The 18793-nt window shown below is 35.3% G+C and overlaps 1 protein-coding gene across 1 annotated transcript in view; it reads right to left on the bottom strand.

Annotated features, from left to right (window-relative positions):
- FAM227B (family with sequence similarity 227 member B) overlaps positions 1–18727 on the bottom strand; it is a 218371-nt gene extending 199644 nt beyond the window's left edge. The window contains exons 1-5 of the mRNA XM_043472038.1: positions 18575–18727; positions 6840–6959; positions 4742–4795; positions 2002–2233; positions 224–291 (exon numbers count right to left, since the gene is read on the bottom strand). Coding sequence (XP_043327973.1) covers positions 224–291; positions 2002–2233; positions 4742–4795; positions 6840–6881 — 396 coding nt within the window. The 5' untranslated portion in view covers positions 6882–6959; positions 18575–18727. The remainder of the gene's footprint in view (positions 1–223; positions 292–2001; positions 2234–4741; positions 4796–6839; positions 6960–18574) is intronic.
- Between the last annotated feature and the right edge of the window lie 66 nt (positions 18728–18793).

The raw sequence follows: 18793 nt of genomic DNA, 5'->3' as shown, positions 1-18793 counted from the left end.
TGAAATGTTGTGAAGTAATTAGCCTCCAACTAATAAAAAAAATTAAAAAAAAAAAAAAGAAAAATGTTCAGCAAAATTAAAACCCTGAAAAGAAAAATACAGGGATAGACAGACGATAAAACACTAAAAGGAAATTTTTAATGTTATCAATGCTTATCTATGAACTTATAGTGATGTTTTCTGTGAAATAGTTTTTCAAGCAAGATGAAAACAAATACCATACCATTATCTTCTTTTCCTTATGGTACTTCTTTAGAAATGCCTTGTATTGTTTCAGTTTTCCATGAGAAACTTTAAAAAATGAGAGTTTACAACATGTAAATACACAAATGTCCTTTAAAATTGAAAAGCAGATTATATATAATTATATATATTAAGAAAATTACATATAAGACTATCCAATGATATCAACCAGCTATTAAATTTTAAAAATTTATTTAATGGAAGGATAATTACAATATTGTGATGGTTTTTTGACATACATCAACATCAATCAGCCATAGGCACAACATACATGTCCCCTTACTCCTGGTCACCCCTCCCACCTCACCCCATCCCTCCTGATTGTCACAGAGCGTCAGCTTTGGGGTCCCAAACTCCAATTAAGTATTTTGATAAGCATAATGCTAGATGCATAATGCTAGTCTGAGTTAAATTTTAACTTTTTCCTATTCCTTTTGCTATTTAGAAATGTCACCTTCCAATTAGTCTGTCTTTAGAGCAAGACAGACTTGCTCCTATATCTACAATTTTACCTTAATCCATTCTTACTGAACAACTCCAAGTTTTTCAAACAGCTCAGCCACTCACATTTGGTTGTTTCATGGTCACCTTAAATACAATACGGTACAGGACTCTGGAGCATGGCCCAGTGAAAGACTATGGGGGCTTTGAAGTCAGATAATCTAGACTTGAGTCTAAGCTCTGATACTTACATACTGAGGACAATGAGTAAATAAAAAATTGCTTTTTAAAATTATGCACACATGCTTTCTCTCTCCCTGTATGTTTATATAGACACAGCTATATATATGTAGCTTGTATAATTTCAAAAAAATTTTAAATAATTAAAAATTTCATAAGAAAATTCTCACAGTAGTGAATTTAATAACATTGTATTTAAACACACTCAGATTTTGAAAACTCAAGGTCTGAAAATGATATTAAGTAGCTAAATAATTACATGTTTAATACACAGAAAATATAAGTACAACCAATATCATTCTTAAGACATATATGACATATATGTTTGCCCATTAAAGAATAAGAATCACCATTAGTATCTAAAAGTGTTCTGAAAGTGTTAAAAATACAACTAGATAAAGGTTATATAAATACTGAAAAGCAGTAAAAATTATCATTACTTACAGATAAGCTTTTCAGTCAGTCTGCAGTTATCCAATAGTGAATGCTAAGTATTTCTCACAAACTAACTTAGCTTATATAGATGAAGTCTCACTCCTTTTAATTTGGTTATAGGTCTAACTGTTTTTATATCTTGATTCTTGCTGACTTGCTTGTCTCTGGTACCAATATTTGTTAATGCAACTCTGTTTCTCTGATATTCAGTTATCTCTGCTCCAACTCAAGAACTGTTTTAGGTTTTGTCCCAGCAACACTTTCTTTGAATTCAAATGGTCAAGTTCAACTAAAAAGACATACTGGACCATTTTGAAATGAAAAGGTTTTAAAATAAAAAAAATTTATGTTTTTAGATATTTTATATCTTAGGATTTCATTCTTTTTTTTTTAAATTTTTATTTATCTTTTTTATTTATTTTTTTTATTATTATTTTTTTTTCCAGTGGGTTTTGTCATACATTGATATGAATCAGCCATGGATTTACATGTATTCCCAATCCCGATCCCCCCTCCCACCTCCCTCTCCACCCGATTCCTCTGGATTTCATTCTTTATGAGAATACACACACAGATAGACACAAACACAACAGACACACATACAACTGACAATTACTTTATGCATATAAAAAATAGATTTACTTGTCCTGGAAATTATTCTGTTCCACTCAAATATTTCAGAAGCATGGTTTCTCAAAAGAATTGAACATTCTGCTAGTCTTGATTCCATGGCCATAGCTGCATCATCTACTCGCAGGACATTTCCCCACAGATGTGTATAAATGGAAGTAAATGAACTATCTTGTTTTATTTTCTTCATAGTGTGTAACAATTCATCACTTTCCCATAAATGGATTTCCTTTGGCCAATGATCCTGCAGAAAATGTGAGACAATACAACTCAAATCAATTTTTAAATGAATTTAAAGAGTTCAAAAATCAATGAGCTAAAATTGAAGTTTTATTCTACAGCATGATTTTTATTAAATGTATATTTTTTAATTTGTAAAAAACCTTAAACTTTAGAAGTTTCAAATGCTTTACAAAAACCTTTCTTCCTGAATCATTTGAAAGTAAATTGCTTACTTGACTGATGCCCCTATCATCCTTGAATACTTGAGCATTTGTTTTCAAAGAACAAAAACATTCCCCTACATAACCAACTATAACCATCAGAATAAGGAAACTGGCATTATTACATCATTCCTATATACTTCTCTGAGATTACTTGAGTTCATCAACTAAATCAATAATGCTTTTTATGGTAAAAGGATCTAGTTCAGTTATCACACATTGCATTTAAGCATCATATGTCTTTAATCCCCTTCGGTCTACAACAGCTCCTCAGTCTTGACCTCTATGTAATTAAAGCCATGAGTTCATACTGATAAATCTAATTCCAGTTCCAAACATTCTAGTTTTCTCTTTTTCCATATCATAATTACCATTTCCAAGAATGAAAAACCTAACTGACATTATCTTAAATATATGTACTGATTTGATCAATCTTTTCAGGTAACCAATCTCTCCTATCCACTGCTAGACTCTTCAGTATATGGATGCCCTTCTTACTCTGCTTAGGCTCTGACTTTCCAAACCAGGCCACAGTCTGTCTCTGCATTTCCTGGAACCACCTCCCCACCCTGGTCACACACAAATACCATCCTCACCCCTTTGGACTCAGACACCTGTGGGGTCACATGGATACCTTCCCCATGGTGGTAGAGTTCAGAAAGCCTGCTCTGGGTGACCACAGAACATTTCCTTCCCCTACCAATGTGGATGCTGCTTTGTTTTGACCCCCAGATGGCTTAGGACTACATTGTTCAGGAAGGGAAGTAGAAGAAGGAAAGGGAAGGGAAGGGGAATCACAACATTAATATCTGCAAATCTAAACACAAGATAATCTTTTGATTGAGTTGTTGAATACCAAAACAAAGAAAGATAATGGACATAATGAAATATGTTTGTGAATAAGAGAATGCTTTCTGGAATAGTAGCAGTTTTCATAGGATGAAACTCTTTTAAGAAGAATGTGGGTAAGATATTCTGGGCATTTAGCTTAAATGGGAATAAATCTGAAGTCTGCAGATTAGAAATTTTAAATTTTGCCTTGGCCTATTCTACTTCCATTTTTCTTCCTTTAAAAGATTCCTTAGTGACTTAGTGAAGTTGCTCAGTCGTGTCTGACTCTTTGAGACCCCATGGACTGTAGCCTACCAGGCTCCTCAGTCCATGGAAATTTCCAGGCAAGAGTACTGGAGTGGGTTGCCATTTCCTTCTCCAGGGGATCTTCCTGACCCAGGATCAAACCCAGGTCTCCCGCATTGCAGGCAGACACTTTACCATCTAAGCCACCAGGGAAGCCCTAAATTCACTATATGCTGTAATGGTAACAGGTACCTGAATAATACCCAGAGTTTAATGCTGAAAAACTCCCCCAGCAGGACCTAGGTCCCCCTGCCATTTTGGAAAAAGAGAATTTTAGATGCATCAATGTGCTCTCATGAATCCTACAAACATACATCTTAAACAAAACACATAACCACCTGGGGAAGTTTTCCAGACTTCCTTAAAATCTGGATATTATGTGTCAAAAATACAAAGATCTCTGAAATATAAGATATGATCACAAGATACACTCCCTGGAGACAAACACTGTCAAATTAGAATGACAGCCACATTTGAAAACATAGTCCTTATGTTAGGGGTCATCCCGATTGTTAGGGAAGTTAGGAAAGTGGCAAGAAGCTAAGATGGAAATGAATTTGGGGAAAGTGGGGAAAGGCTTAAATGGAAATGAACTTGAACAGATTTTACAACATGCCTGAGGGTTTATGAAAATACACCTTTATGTCAGACTTGAGATATTACAACTCTTATTCAAGATATTGAATTATACTATATAATTATACTATGAATAAAGTATCCTGAAATTCTACAGCTTGATTAGATTATGTTTTCTCTAAATACAGAGATATATCTGGTTAATCTATAAAGGATAAAATTAAGATGCTTATCTTTTTTAGTGCTTTTCTCTTTAATTTTATAAAATGACTCTCTTAGTTATAACCGGAAAAAAAAATTGGTAATTTTGAAATTTAAAATATTACATTTTAAGGAGGTTGATAGATGAGTGGTGGCACTTAAAGTCTTTATAGCTCTAACACTATGTGATTTTAGAATATATTTTTTAAAAGGGCTGTTTCTAAAAGTAATTTCAAAAGTCTATTGTAATTCCAATCAAACTCTCAACAATTTCTTTTGAAACTTTCAAAGTAATTCTAAGGGCAATCAAAAAGAATTGCTGTATTTTCCTAAAGGAAAAGGACTGATATGTGTACCAGTGGTGACAGCCCCATAAAATAGGATATTCTACTCACCAAGTTTTGAAGCTTTAAAAATTCTTCAATGTTCTTTGGAGGTTCTTGCATTTTCTAATGAAGTAAAATCAATATTGTTCATTAACATAAATTCAGATTGTTTATAGGATGGTTATACTTAATTTATTTAAGTACATTATGATAATGGACTTCAGTTATAATTTTCAGAGCTGTAAGTAAGATACTGTAAACTATTCTCTTTGTAAAGTTCTTGTACTTTGAAAAGGGACAGAGATTGATGTTTAAATTCTGAGTCTGCAAACCAAATTCTATAAAAGGCCTCCTTCTCATGCACTTTTCCTACAGAAAAGCTACATATGAATCCTGCTCAATGTCCTCATTTCTAATTCCATCATGAGTTCCAAGATATTTTAGGCTATCTTGGACAGTGTCTACAATAAATTCAGAGTCAATAATATATAATAACATTCTCCTTTTACTGATGAAATATTTTAAGAGGCACAGAAGTGACCTGGTGAAAATAAATCTTTTAATGTTTCAAAGTAATAAGTTATAATCCCATTTTGTTAGTTTCTTTGTAAATTGAAAATGTAGTCTTTCACCAGACAGATTAATTTTAATCCAGACATTTTGCTATTCCTTGGAGACTGCGTACATATTCTTTCTCCTGCTTAGAAGGATCTCTGTTCCAAACTCTCTTCCTTCAATTCATTCTTGACCTATTTAACTCTTATATCAAACATCAAATTAAAAGTAACTTTTCTAGGAAGGTTTCCTAGGTCCCCCAAAGATCCTTTATGGTAACAACAGCAGATCTGTTTCTCTATGAGGACAGAAAATGTAGTGTAACCACTGCTGAAGAGTCAAAATTTCATGTAGTGGCTGGCCAATGGTTGTAAATTATGCACATAAACTGGCAATATTTTTAAATTAATGAATAAATGAGTAGATTAATGTCAAAGAAATGTGTAGGTATTCTAAAAAAATAATAAAACCATTTCTAAAGAATGAAAAACCAATGAGAAGGCAAAAATAACAGGACTTCAGGGTATCCTAATATAATACCCTAATGCTCTGAAGATGACATGTCTGAAAAGACAATCTTACAGTTTAATTTACTAGAACATACTTCACATATCAATAGATACAATGATCAAGATTACAAAATCACAAGGCCATGCTTTGCAAAATGACTACACATTTGAGGTGGAATAGAATATTTCATTGTCTTAATACTGTTTAAAATATGTGAAGAATATAAGTAAATATATAACAGATAATACAATAAGAAAATAAAGAGCATATGTGATAGTCATTATAAAAAATAAGCATACAGAAGCAAAGATGTGTAGAGCTGTCAAGAAATTTTATGAAAAACATGTGGCTTTAGGTCTAGTCAAACTGAGAAAATAAAAAAATAAGAGATGGTGTGCACAGAATACTGAAAGACAAAAAAAAAATGTTCATGATATAGTATCTTTAGGGATAGCGAGAATAGCAATTTTACTAGAGGAAAGTCAGCAGTATTTTTTGAAATGCACAGAATACAAAGTAATATAATTACAACAATTTAAATGGTATCCTTTCTCCCTGCCTTGTAATGGATGTCAAACCACTTCTAGAAGAAAGCACTAAAAATACCCACATTTCAACTAAAGGGAATTAAGTGAATTAAAGAAATGAAATGTGCATATGAAAACATCAGTTAATTTCAATATAAAATTCCAGAGTTCTCTAGGGGAAATGTTAGAAGGAGGTGAGGCATAAATTAAACAGGCTTATGACCTTGGTAGGATGTAGGATACAAAATGCTAATATTTCCACAGTAACAACAAGAAAATCCTGGACCAAATAAAAATATTACTTTTCTATGGGGTTCGTGAAAAGTGGTGGATGCCACTAAGCAGGACTATATAATTTGTGACAATTTAGAGTCCCAGTGCTCAAAAAATAAGAATTTTAAGATGGTAACATCAGATCACTAAACCTAGTGTAGGGTCCTTCCTATCAGTAGACGCATGCAAACGCACAGCTTGCAAGCCCATGAAGCTGCCCTCATGGGAAACCCTGGTGACCCAAAATCCCGAAAGAAACATCTCATTTATAAGTAAGTATAAAGTTGTGGCAGTTCCCTTACCTGACAGTGAGTTCTGTGCGGCAATTGTTGTTGGTCTGCCATGGGGCAGTAACTTTGAAGAGATGAAGAGAAATCAGCTGGGCTTCAAGTGTCTGCATGAGCTGGGGAACAGACTGGAGTCTGAAAGATACCCAAATGAAAAAAAAAATAAATGACTCAACCAAATAGTCCCTTCCCAGGTGCCCACACCTTGCTTCTGAATTTTGTCAAGAAAGCAGCAGTAGAGGAGGGGCTGGAAAGATACAGAACCTAGACAAGCCAACACATGCTTATAGTACTTGGGTTCCAGGAGCCCAGACAGAGTTGGATCCAAAGGTGAACTGAAATCATCTAAAACTTCATTCCACATGTGTCCCAACTCAACACTGACAAGTGATAAGAGGTGGCTCTCAAGAGGGAGGTTGGAGGTTGAGTTAGTCACAGGTGAGCTCAATCTAATTAGAGCTACAATCAATCCTAAAGCCCAACTCAAATCTAGGAGGATTTAAAAAAATCAGCCTCTCACTTGAAGTGCTAAGGAGAGAAAAAGGCTTATGCTCTCAAAACTAAAATTAAATTAAACTTGAGTCTCCACAATTTTTTCCACATAATGTCTAATACACAATAAAACAATTTCAAGACATACGAAGAAGGAAAATGGGATCCATAATCAAAAGAAAATACAGTCAATACAAACCAATTCACTGAGAATCCAGTCATTGTAATTAGCATCAAGGACTTTAAAATATTATAAATACATTAAAGATTTACATTATAGGTTTGATTATAGTGCATGAAGCCATGGAGTATTTTAAGAGTAAAATTCCAAAAAAGATACAAATGAGAATTCTAGAACTATGCAAACACTAAATATAAGAAAACTGGTGTCTATATTAATATCAGACAAAGTAGACTTTAAGACAAGGAAAATTACCAGACATAAATAAGGTTATTTCACATTAACAAAAGGTTAGTTCATTAAGTCATACCAATGACAAATGTGTCTGCATTTACTAAAAGAGCTTCAAAAGAAAGGTAGCAGAAGTTTATAAAACTAAAGGGAAATACAGGTGTTGACCTACACCTTGCAGGCCTGCAAGCCTTGTAATTGCTTTGCTGTGAGACAGAAGAAAGAACCTGTAAATGGTGACAGAAACATCAACAGTATGAAATCTTACAAGTCCAAAGTCCTGGAGCTACACCTCAACCCAAAAGGCAGTCTGGACATGGCAGTAATCTTCACTGTTCCAGGAAAAGGAGGCCACCTTTATAGGGGCAATTAACCTCAGATTGGCTCATCAGCTACCAGGTAAACTAGCAGAGGTGGGTCCTTTGCAGCCCCACTGGCTAATGAGGGCAAATGTTTCCCCTTGATAAACTAGCAGGTAAAGCTACTTTGGTCCAAGGATTAGAATAATAACCAGCTGGGGAAGGAACTGGTTGAGCAGGGGATATACAAAGAAGAGAAGAACTGCCATTTTGAGGGGTCTGATCATACAACAGGCAAAACCACAGTGATAGCTGGAGATTTTAGCATATTGCTTTGAGTAACTGATGAATCAAGTACACACACACACACACACACACACATCAGTCAGGAGATTTGAACAACATTATCAAGCAACTTAACCTAATTGATATTTATAGAACAACTAAATCTCACAACTGTAGAATACACAGTCTTTTTAAGTAATAAAACATGGAACCTTCACCAAGATGGACTCATGCTGTACTGTAAGACAAGACTCAAAAATTCCTAATAATTGAAATCATTCAGGGTATATTCTCTGACCATAATAGAAAATAGTAACAAAAAGATAACTGCTGCTGCTGCTGCTAAGTCGCATCAGTAGTGTCCGACTCTGTGCGACCCCATAGATGGCAGCCCACCAGGCTCCCCCTTCCCTGGGATTCTCCAGGCAAGAACACGGGAGTGGGTTGCCATTTCCTTCTCCAAAGCAGGAAAGTGAAAAGTGAAAGTGAAGTCGCTCAGTCGTGTCCGACTCTTCGCGATCCCATGGACTGCAGCCTACCAGGCTCCTCCATCCATGGGATTTTCCAGGCAAGAGTACTGGAGTGGGGTGCCATTGCCTTCTCCGAAAGACAACTAGAGAATCCTTAAATATTAAATAATCCATTTCTAGCTCAAAGAGGAAGCAATAAGAAAAATTAGAAAATTTTCTAACTGAAAGATAATGAAAACACAATGTATCAATCTTTATGGGATACACCTAAGCCTATGCTTAGAGGAAAACACAGTGCTAAGAAAGCTAAAAAAACTGAAAAGAATTTAAAAATAAGTAGAAAAAGGAATAAAATATATGAGAAGACAAAATAAAAATATGAAAATAGAGAACTCAACAAATTGAAAGTTGGTCTTTTAAAAGATTTTTAAAAAGATACTTGAGTAGGTTGAATTTTAAAAATGTGAGAAAAAAATAAATGACCAATACCACGAAGGATGAAAAGGATGCCATTAGGGAACCCATACTGATTAAATGACTTAGGGGCATATAATTTAAAACTTGTGTCAGTAATTTAACAACCTACATGAAATGGGCAAATCCTTAAAAACAATAATCACCAAAACTGAAAGAAGATGATAAAGCAACTTTCAAAAATAGAGGGAATCCTTTCTTATAAAGCCAGTATAACTTTGACAACAAAATCTGACAAGAAGATTACAAAAAAAAGAAAATTATAAACCAAATGTCCCTCAAGAACACAGATACAAATATCATTAGCAAATTACTAGCAACTTAAGGAAAGTCAGGTATAAAAAGGATACGTCATGCTCATGTGTGATTTACCCTGGAATTCCAAAATCAGTTATAATACTTTAATATTGTCTCTAATATATCATCAGTGTGGAGTAGGATTCAGAGCTATGAGATGTGTGGTAATCTTTAATACCTGAATTTCTAGATTCTATGTAATTGTTTAAACTGATTTTTACTCAGAATAATGACACATTACTCAAGATTCATAGAAGACTTGAACAAAAATATTTTACATTTAGGTATTTTAACTTTAAACCTAGTATTTTCAAAACACAATTCATGATCATTGCTAGAAACACAAGTCCTTAGTAGATAAACCTTATTCTTATTTTTAATTATAGAGGTTTCACAATTACCCAGGTTTGCAGTCTGAATTATCTTAAACTCTTTCTTCTGCTTCATTATCTCCTACATCCTTTTTATCTACACAATTCCTTTAAAATATCTTTAATCATGCCTACTTTAACATTTCTAATATTAACATAATAGTTTCATTTATGGCTTGTTTTTATCAAGTTATATGTGCAACATATTTTTGCTAATATTTTTGTTAAAGTAAAACACACATACAGTAAATTGCACACCTCTTAAGTGTATGGATTTATTTTTCAATCTTTCAATCTTTCATTAGATTTATCCCATTGTATACTCCTATTTTATGGTATGTTTTAAATGTTTAAGCCACAAATGAATTTTAAACATGTCCTTTTCTATGGTTTCTTGACAGTTAATAGAAATATAAATGATTTTTCTGTTTAAATCACCTATATTGAGGTATAATTTACTTACTACACAATTACTACGTAAAAAAATTACCATTTTAAGTGAAAAATGCATACACCCATGTAACCTTCATTACAGTTAAAATGTACAGCATTTAGGGATTTCGCTGGTGGTCCAGTGCCTAAGACCCTGAGCTCCCAAAGCAGGGGGCTTGAGTTCAGTACTGGTTCAGGCAACTAGATCCCTCATGCCACAACTAAGATTTTGCATGCCACAACTAAAAGATACTTCATGCCACAACTAAGACTTGGCACAGTTAGATAAATAAACATTTTAAAAAATGTACCCTTGAGAAGGAAATGGCAACCTACTCTAGTATTCTTGCCTGGGAAATCCCATAGACAGAGTAGCCTGACAGGCTACAGTCCACGGAGTCGCAGAGTCAGACACAACTTAGCAACTAAACTACAACAACAAACACAATCAGGCAGATTGTGATTTGGGGAAATGCCTCTTGATGGAAATGTGGCATAAAACAGAGTGAAGTGACCTAGCAATATGGAATGTAGAGTTTTGTAAGAAATTAAAATTTGTGTATAGAGTCATAATTGCAAATATTCAAATAATAAAGTCTGTGGCTAAAGAAAAAAAATTGTGTAACATTTTGTTGTTGTTCAGTGTCTAAGTTGCATCTGACTCTTGCGACCCCATGGACTATAGCACGCCAGCCTCTGTCCTCCACTGTCTCCTGGAGTTTGCTCAAATTCATGTTCATTGAACTGGTGACATTATCTAACCATCTCATCCTCAGCTGCCCCCTTCTTTTGCCTTCAGTCTTTCCCAGCATCAGGGTCTTTTCCAATGAGTTGGCTCTTTGCATCAGGTGGCCAAATTATTGGAGCTTCAGAACTAGTTCTTCCAGTTAATATTCAGGGTCAATTTCTTTTAGGATTGACGGGTTTGATCTCCTTGCTGTGCAAGGGACTCTTAAGAGTTTTCTCCTGCACCACAATTGGAAAGTATCAATTCTTCAGGGCTCAGCCTTCTTTGAGGTCCAACTCTCATATCCATACATGACTACTAGAAAAACCACAGCTTTGACTATATGAACCTTTGTCTGCAAAGTGATGTATCTACCTGTTTTTTAATATGCTGTCTCAATTCAGTTCAGTTCAGTCACTCAGCCGTGTCCGACTCATTGCAACCCCATGAATCGCAGCATGCCAGGCCTCCCTGTCCATCACTAACTCTCAGAGTTTACTCAAACTCATGTCCATCGAGTCAGTGATGCCATCCAGCCATCTCATCCTCTGTCGTCCCTTCTTCTGCCTCCAATCCCTCCTAGCATCAGGGTCTTTTCCAATGAGTCAACTCTTCGCATGAGGTGGCCAAAGTATTGGAGTTTCAGCTTCAGCATCAGTCCTTCCAATGAACACCCAGGAGTGATCTCCTTTAGGATGGACTGGTTGGATCTCCTTGCAGTCCAAGGGACTCTCAAGAATCTTCTCCAGCACAACAGTTCAAAATATGTTGTCTAGGTTTGTGATAGCTTTCCTTCCTAGGAGCAGGTGTATTTTAATTTCATGGCTGCAGTCACCATCCACAGTGATTTTGGAGTCCAAGAAAATAAAATCTGTCATTGCTTCCACTTTTTCCTTTTATATTTGCCATGAATTCATAGGACCAGATGCCACGATCTTAGTTTTTTTGAATGTTGAGTTTCAAGCTAACCTTTTCACTCTCCTTCACCCTCATCAAGAGGCTCTTTAGTTCCTCTTCACTTCCTGCCATTAGAGTGGTATCATCTTCATATCTGAGGTTGTTGATATTGCTACTGGCAATCTTGATTCCAGCCTGTGATTTATCCATCCAGGAATTTTGCATGATGTACTTTGCATATAAGTTAAATAACTAGGGAGACAATATACAGCCTTGCTGTACTCCTTTCCCAGTTTTGAACCAGTCAGCTGTTCCCTGTGTGGTTCTAACTGTTGCTTCTTGAGCTGCATACAGGTTTCTCAGGAGGCAGGTAAGATTGTTTGTTATTCCCACCTCTTCAAGAATTTTTCATAGTTTGCTGTGATCCACACAGAGGCTTTTGTATAGTCAGTGAAGCAGAAGTAAACGTTTTTCTGGAATTCCCTGCTTTCTCCATGACTCAACGAATGTTGGCAATTTGATCTCTGGTTCCTCTGCCTTTTCTAAACCCAGCTTGTATATCTGGAAGTTCTTGGTTCATGTACTGCTGAAACCTAGCTTGAAGGATTTTGAGTACAACTTCGCTAGCATGTGAAAGGAGCGCAATTGTACGGTAGTTTAAAAATTCTTTGGCATGGCTCTTCTTTGGGATTGGAATGAACAGACATTTAGATCACTTCCAAAATGTTTCCTTGTGCTATTTTATTGTTGATTCCTACAACTTCATGCAAAAATATCCCACCACTGGTGTTAGGCCACACTAATCTGCTTTATGCAACTATAGTTAGCTGTAGATTACCTTTGCCTGGTCTAGACTTTCATAAAAATGGAACCATAACATAGCATACTCTTTTGTATCTGGTTTCTTTTGTTCAACATAAGATTTCTGAGAAATATCCAAGATCATCAAATATTAATGCTGAGTAGTATTCCAGTGTGTGTGTGTGTATGCATTGACTTGTTAAAAGATTTGCGCTATTATAAGAAAAAAACTTGCTATTATAAATGCATACAATTCTGTGGATACATTTTAATTTGTCTTAGGTGGCTAGAAAAGGTGAATAACTTATGACAATTAAAGAAATAGAATTCTTAATGAAAATCTCACAAAGAAAACTCCAGACTCAAATGGCTTCATAAGTAAATTCTATCAAAGATTTAAGGAAGAAACCACACCAACTTTACTCATAATCTTGCAAATAACAAAGGGGAAAGGAACATTTCTAATCATTTAATATTTGTTCTCCTATATGTGATGTGTCTTTTCCTCTGGCTGCTTTTAAAATATTCTCCTTATCACTGGTTTTCAGCAGTCAATCGGGTTGTTTGTCCCTCCCTCCCTCTTTCCCCAATCCCCCCTCTCCTTCCTTCCTTAATTCTGTCTGGATTAGCTGAATTTCTGAACATGTCCATTTATAGTTTTCATCAATTTGGATAATTATCCATCATTTTGATTCAAATGTTTTTTTTCTTTTGCCCATCTTTCCTTCTGGGACTCCAACTGCATCTGTGGTAGATAGTTTGAAATGGTCCTACAGGTCATTAAGATTGCTGGGTTTTTTTCCAAACTTTTTTCCATTGTTTGTCAGTTTGGATAAGTAATGCTGTTAGGTGATCCAGTGAAGTCTTCATTTCAGACTTTATGTTCTTCCCTAGGGCCTACCTTGAAGACCTAACCCTCAATGTGACTATATTTGGAGATGGGGCCTTTGGAGAGGAAATTAAATTTAATGAAGTCTTAAGGGTGGGGCCTTAGTTCAAGGAGAGTGCTATTCTTATAAGAGTAAGAGGCACCATGGGGATCTTTGTCTCCATGCATGCGCAAAGGCTATGTGAGGACACAGTGAGAAAGCAGCCATCTAGAAGCCAGAAAGAAAGGTCTCACCAGAAACCAACACTGACAGCAACTTGGTTTTAGACTTCAGGCCTCCACAACTGTGAGAAAATAAATTTCTGTTAAGTTACCAAGTCTGTAGTATTCTATTATAGCAGCTAGAGCAGACTAACATAGATGCAATTTCTCAAAATTGATACAGTCATTGAAATTGTTTATTTCCTTTTTTATCAGTTTTGGTAAGTTGTATTTTTCAAGGAAAGCAAAAAATGTCAAATACCTTGATATAAATATTTGTTCTTAATACCCTCTTATTATTTTTATCACGTGTAGGATATTACCACTTTCATTCCTGATATTTGTAGTTTGAGTTTTCTCTTTTGACTTGGTCAGTTTAAGGCTTTTCAATTTTATTAATCTTTTCAAAGAACCGATTTTGGCCTGTTGCTTTCCTCTAGTGCACATTTGTTTTCACTTTCATTGATTTCTGTTCTTATTGTCATTAGTGCCTTTTATTCTACAGATGTTTGAAAATTTTCCAATGAAAAATCTGATCCTCTTATGAAGACACATTGAGCTTTATATCACTATTTTAATCTTTATTCTTCAATACAAACAGAAATCCAAGGCTTATTAGATATTTAAGGAACAGCTGCAAAATATCAAAAAAGATAAAAATTAAAAAATAGAAATTGGAGAAGATAACTGAAAATAAAATCTGAGAGGATACAGATAGTATAGGGAACAGAAGGAAACTTTTAAAATGTCTTTAAGATTCTTAGAGAGAGATGATAAAATAATGCATCCCAGAAAGAAAAAAACAGTATTTTATGAGGCAATAGGGAAAAAATAAAAGGTACAAATATAATGATATAAATTAATTAGTCAACAAAATGTTTATGGGGAGGAAGCTGAAGAAATGTTCTGGAAACTAGAATAAAAGTGTTAAAGTTAAGAATCAGAGGTTAAAAGATAAGAATTTAGATGATTATTTCCAGAAAATGACTTTCAACCTAGAAATTCAAGTATAAATACAGACAGCCCATCAATTAAATACATGGCATGTTTCAGATTTTTAAGCCAATTTAAAAAAAATCACCATTTTTCTCTATGTTACTTTCACATATCTGCTCTATCAAATTACTGCAAACTTAACTACTTAAATCAACACAGGTTTACTTATCTCCCAGATCTGGAGGTCAGAGGCCTGAAATGGGTCTGCAGAACTATACTCCTTCTGGAGGTTCTAGGGGAGAATCTGTTTCCTCACCTTTTGCAGCTTCTAGGAGCCCCCTACACTGCTTTGCTCCTTAGCTCCTTCTTTCAACCTCAAAGCCAGTAGTATAGTATCTTCTCCCCTTTCTGACCTCTTGTAATCCATTTTATAGGGACACTTATGATTATGTTGAACCCACCTAGATAATCCTGTAATTTCCTTATTGCAGGATCCTTAACTTAATCACATGTACAAAGTTCCTTCTGCCACACAGGAAAACATATCAATAGGATCTGCATTGAGGGTGGTTATTATGCTGTCTACAATACTCTCATTTACCTTTTCTCAGGAAACTACTAGAAGATATGTTTCAGAAAAACAAAGGATTATGCAAAGAAAAAGGAACAAGGGATCTAACACAGGAAAGCAGTATTGAATTGGTAAAAGCAACCAATACTGAATGAATTAGAGGTTGAAATGCTCTAGAGAGAATATCTAGAAGGAAAACAAAATAAGCTGGATTAATCAATATGTTTGATTGCAATGTTTTGTTACTTTGGCAGAGTTTCTGAGGATAGATTATTAATAAGTAGACAGAACATGACAATTATTAAGGCAAAGAAATAAAAGGTTGTATTAAAAGTTAATGTGATCATATGTGGTTCAGGGTTGAATAATATATAAAAATGTTACTTTAAACAAAAACTGTGAGACTACCATATTGAGATATGAAAGGATAATAAGAGTGTGGGGGAGAGAAGGAATGTTCAGACTTGGGAGTGGTGTTATAAAAGAGCTTTATGATTGACTTCTAAAGGAGAAAGTTAACAGATAATTTTGGAGAGTGAAAAAAATCAAGAAACTGTAGTATATTTTGACATATGAAATAAACAACAGAACAATTGAAAATACTTGAAAAAAATTTTCCTTTTAAGAAAAGTATGGAGGTTATTTAAAAAACTAAAAATTGAACTAGCATATAACCCAGCAATTCCACTACTGGGCATACACTCAAAGAAAGCCATAATTCAAAAAGATACATGCACTCCAATGTCCACTGAAGCACTATTTACAATAGCCAGGAGATGAAAGCAACCTAAATTTCCATCAACAGGGCAATGTATAAAGAAGATGTGGTACATATACACAATGGAATATTACTTAGCCATAAAAAGGAACAAAATTGGGTCATTTGTAGAAATGCGGAGGCACCTAGAGAGTGTCATACACAGTGAAGTAAGTTGGAATGAGGAAAATATTACATATTAATGATACATGTGTAATGTAGAAAAATGGTAATGGTGATTCTATTTGCAAAGAAGAAATACAGACATAGACGTAGAGAACAAACATATAGATACCAAAGAGGAAGGGGGATTGGGGGAAATTCGGAGACTGGGATACATACTGTATGTAAGTACCAATACATACAGTATTGATATTATGTATAAAATAGATAACTAATGAAAAAATGAAATCTAGCAGAGGGGTTGGGGACTACAGGGCTTTTGGCTAAAAACTTAGAATGTGGCAAACTGTTATTTCTCACCAATATCTGTACATTTGTCTACATTTCTCAGGCTCCCTTGCAGTTAAAGGACCTTGGATTAAACTGGCCAATGAAATGTGGGCAAAGTTACATATGCCTTTTTTAGGGCTGACCTCTAAAACTTCCTATGTGATTCACTATGCTTTTTCTCTTGTCAGGTAAGCTATGAACCCCAAGTCACAGGAAACAGCAGAACCACTAAAACTAAAAAGAAACTTACGTTCTTAAGTTTAACACTTTATCTGACTAGTAACATCCACAATGAATTTCTTGTGAGAAATAAAAATCTACTGTATTAAATCACTGAAATTTGGGGTTTTCGGTGACAGCAGTAAATTTGGTGTTGGTTTTTTAAAAAGCAGTCACAAATGCCTTGACGGTATTTTGAGAAGTGGCATCTATGTCCCCTCTCCTAAAATTTGGACCTGCCTTCAAACTCACTTACAATCAAAAGAATGTGAGAGAAATAATGCTGTTTCTCTTGGGGACTAGGTTAGAAAAACAACATGTAGTTTCTGCCTTGTTCAGGCAACACTTGGTTTTGGAGCCCTAGGCGTAAGCAGTCTGGTTCTGGTTATTCTGCTGCCGTACCATGGGGGGAAGCCCAGGCCACATGAAGAGGCTACACACTGGACCTCTGCTAGCATTCACAGTCTTCATAGCTAAATTATCAGAAAAAATTTGTCCCTCTACGCTCCGCTGAACACAAGACTCATTAACATAGTAAAATGATTATTTTAAGACAGCATATTTTGGAGTAATGTATCACATAGTAATAGTAACCCAGTACTCACTCTGATAAAGAAATAGCATCATTTGCTTTTTAATCTGTGCACTTGAATTAAATTAGTTTAAAATGATAAATTACTTATTGGCTTGATGACTTTGCTATTGATTCTCCTATTTCCCTTTCTTAAAGCGGTGGCTTCCAAACATTTTAAAAAAGAAACACACAATGAGAAATGCATTTTATAAACATGACCTAGTGTACATATACATGCATACATATATACTTTAAAACTCCACAAAGTAATACTTAACCTTACCAAGTGCCATGCACTGCTTTTCCAAACTAGACGATTTCTTTTTTTAAAAAGTGTAGTTGTCACTAAATTTCCTTAATTACAACTGGGACCTCCACCAATGGGATCCACACCTTTCCTTTGATTCGAACACTGTACGAAACCATAATAATTCTTCAGAGCTTTACTCAAATCCAGCCAATAGCCCTTCACTGACCAATTCATTCTCAGTTCTTTTGAAATTCCTATAATTTATTAGCCATATGGTATTTTCTCTATTATGCATGCTTAACTTGATACTGTAGGTCCAACATTTTTGGCACCAGGGACCAGTTTGGTGGAAAATAATTTTCCCAAGAACTGGGGTGGGGGAGGTGGGGGTGGGTTCAGGATGATTCAAGTGCATTACACTATTGTGTGCTTTATTTCTATTATTATATTAGCTCCAATTCAGATTATTAGGTATTAGATCCTGGAGACTGGGGACCCCTGCCTAAGGCAACATTCTGTCTTTTAACTCTCAACTGCTAAATTCATAGTATTCAATAAATACATTGCTCAAGATCTGGCCAATGTGTTTTTAAATCTCACAACTGTCAACAAGCATTCCTTCTCTACAGATTTTCTTTGGGGTGGGGCAAGGAAAAATGGTTTAATAATCTATCCGCATACTATGCTTAATTTCGGATTGGAAAAGTGCACAAAGTAGTCCCAACTCTGCGTGAGTCTGTACTTTTAAAATAGACCTCATTATCAGATATAATTTTTCTAACAGCTTTCCTTACTATATAGCATACGAACTACTTCTCTGGACACAGCCATTAAAAAAAAAAAAGTAATAGAACAAAGTTCTCAAGACTAAAATATTTTAGGGATTGGCAAATGGGAAAGTGTTCTGTAGGAACAGCATTTTCACAACGCACTGCAACTACACCTTGATACTGTATTTCGAGAACCGCGTCCCCCTTCCGCGGTCCCGGCCAGTCTCAGGAGGGAGCTCAGAGCAGCGCTGGCGGGATGTGAGGCCAGGCCTCACGGACCAGGGTCCTGGTTCTCCATTACTTCTCTCCGGAAAAGGGTGACACCACACCGACAGCTTGGAAAAGCTGGGGCGGGACTTTGCCTCTAACCCCTCACGGCGGTTGTCCCCGCC

This window comes from Cervus canadensis, chromosome 6 (genome assembly GCF_019320065.1).
Source record: "Cervus canadensis isolate Bull #8, Minnesota chromosome 6, ASM1932006v1, whole genome shotgun sequence".
Classification (NCBI taxonomy): Eukaryota; Metazoa; Chordata; class Mammalia; order Artiodactyla; family Cervidae; genus Cervus; species Cervus canadensis.
Note: the sequence above shows the minus strand (reverse complement) of the source record. Positions and strands in the feature narration are given on the sequence as shown.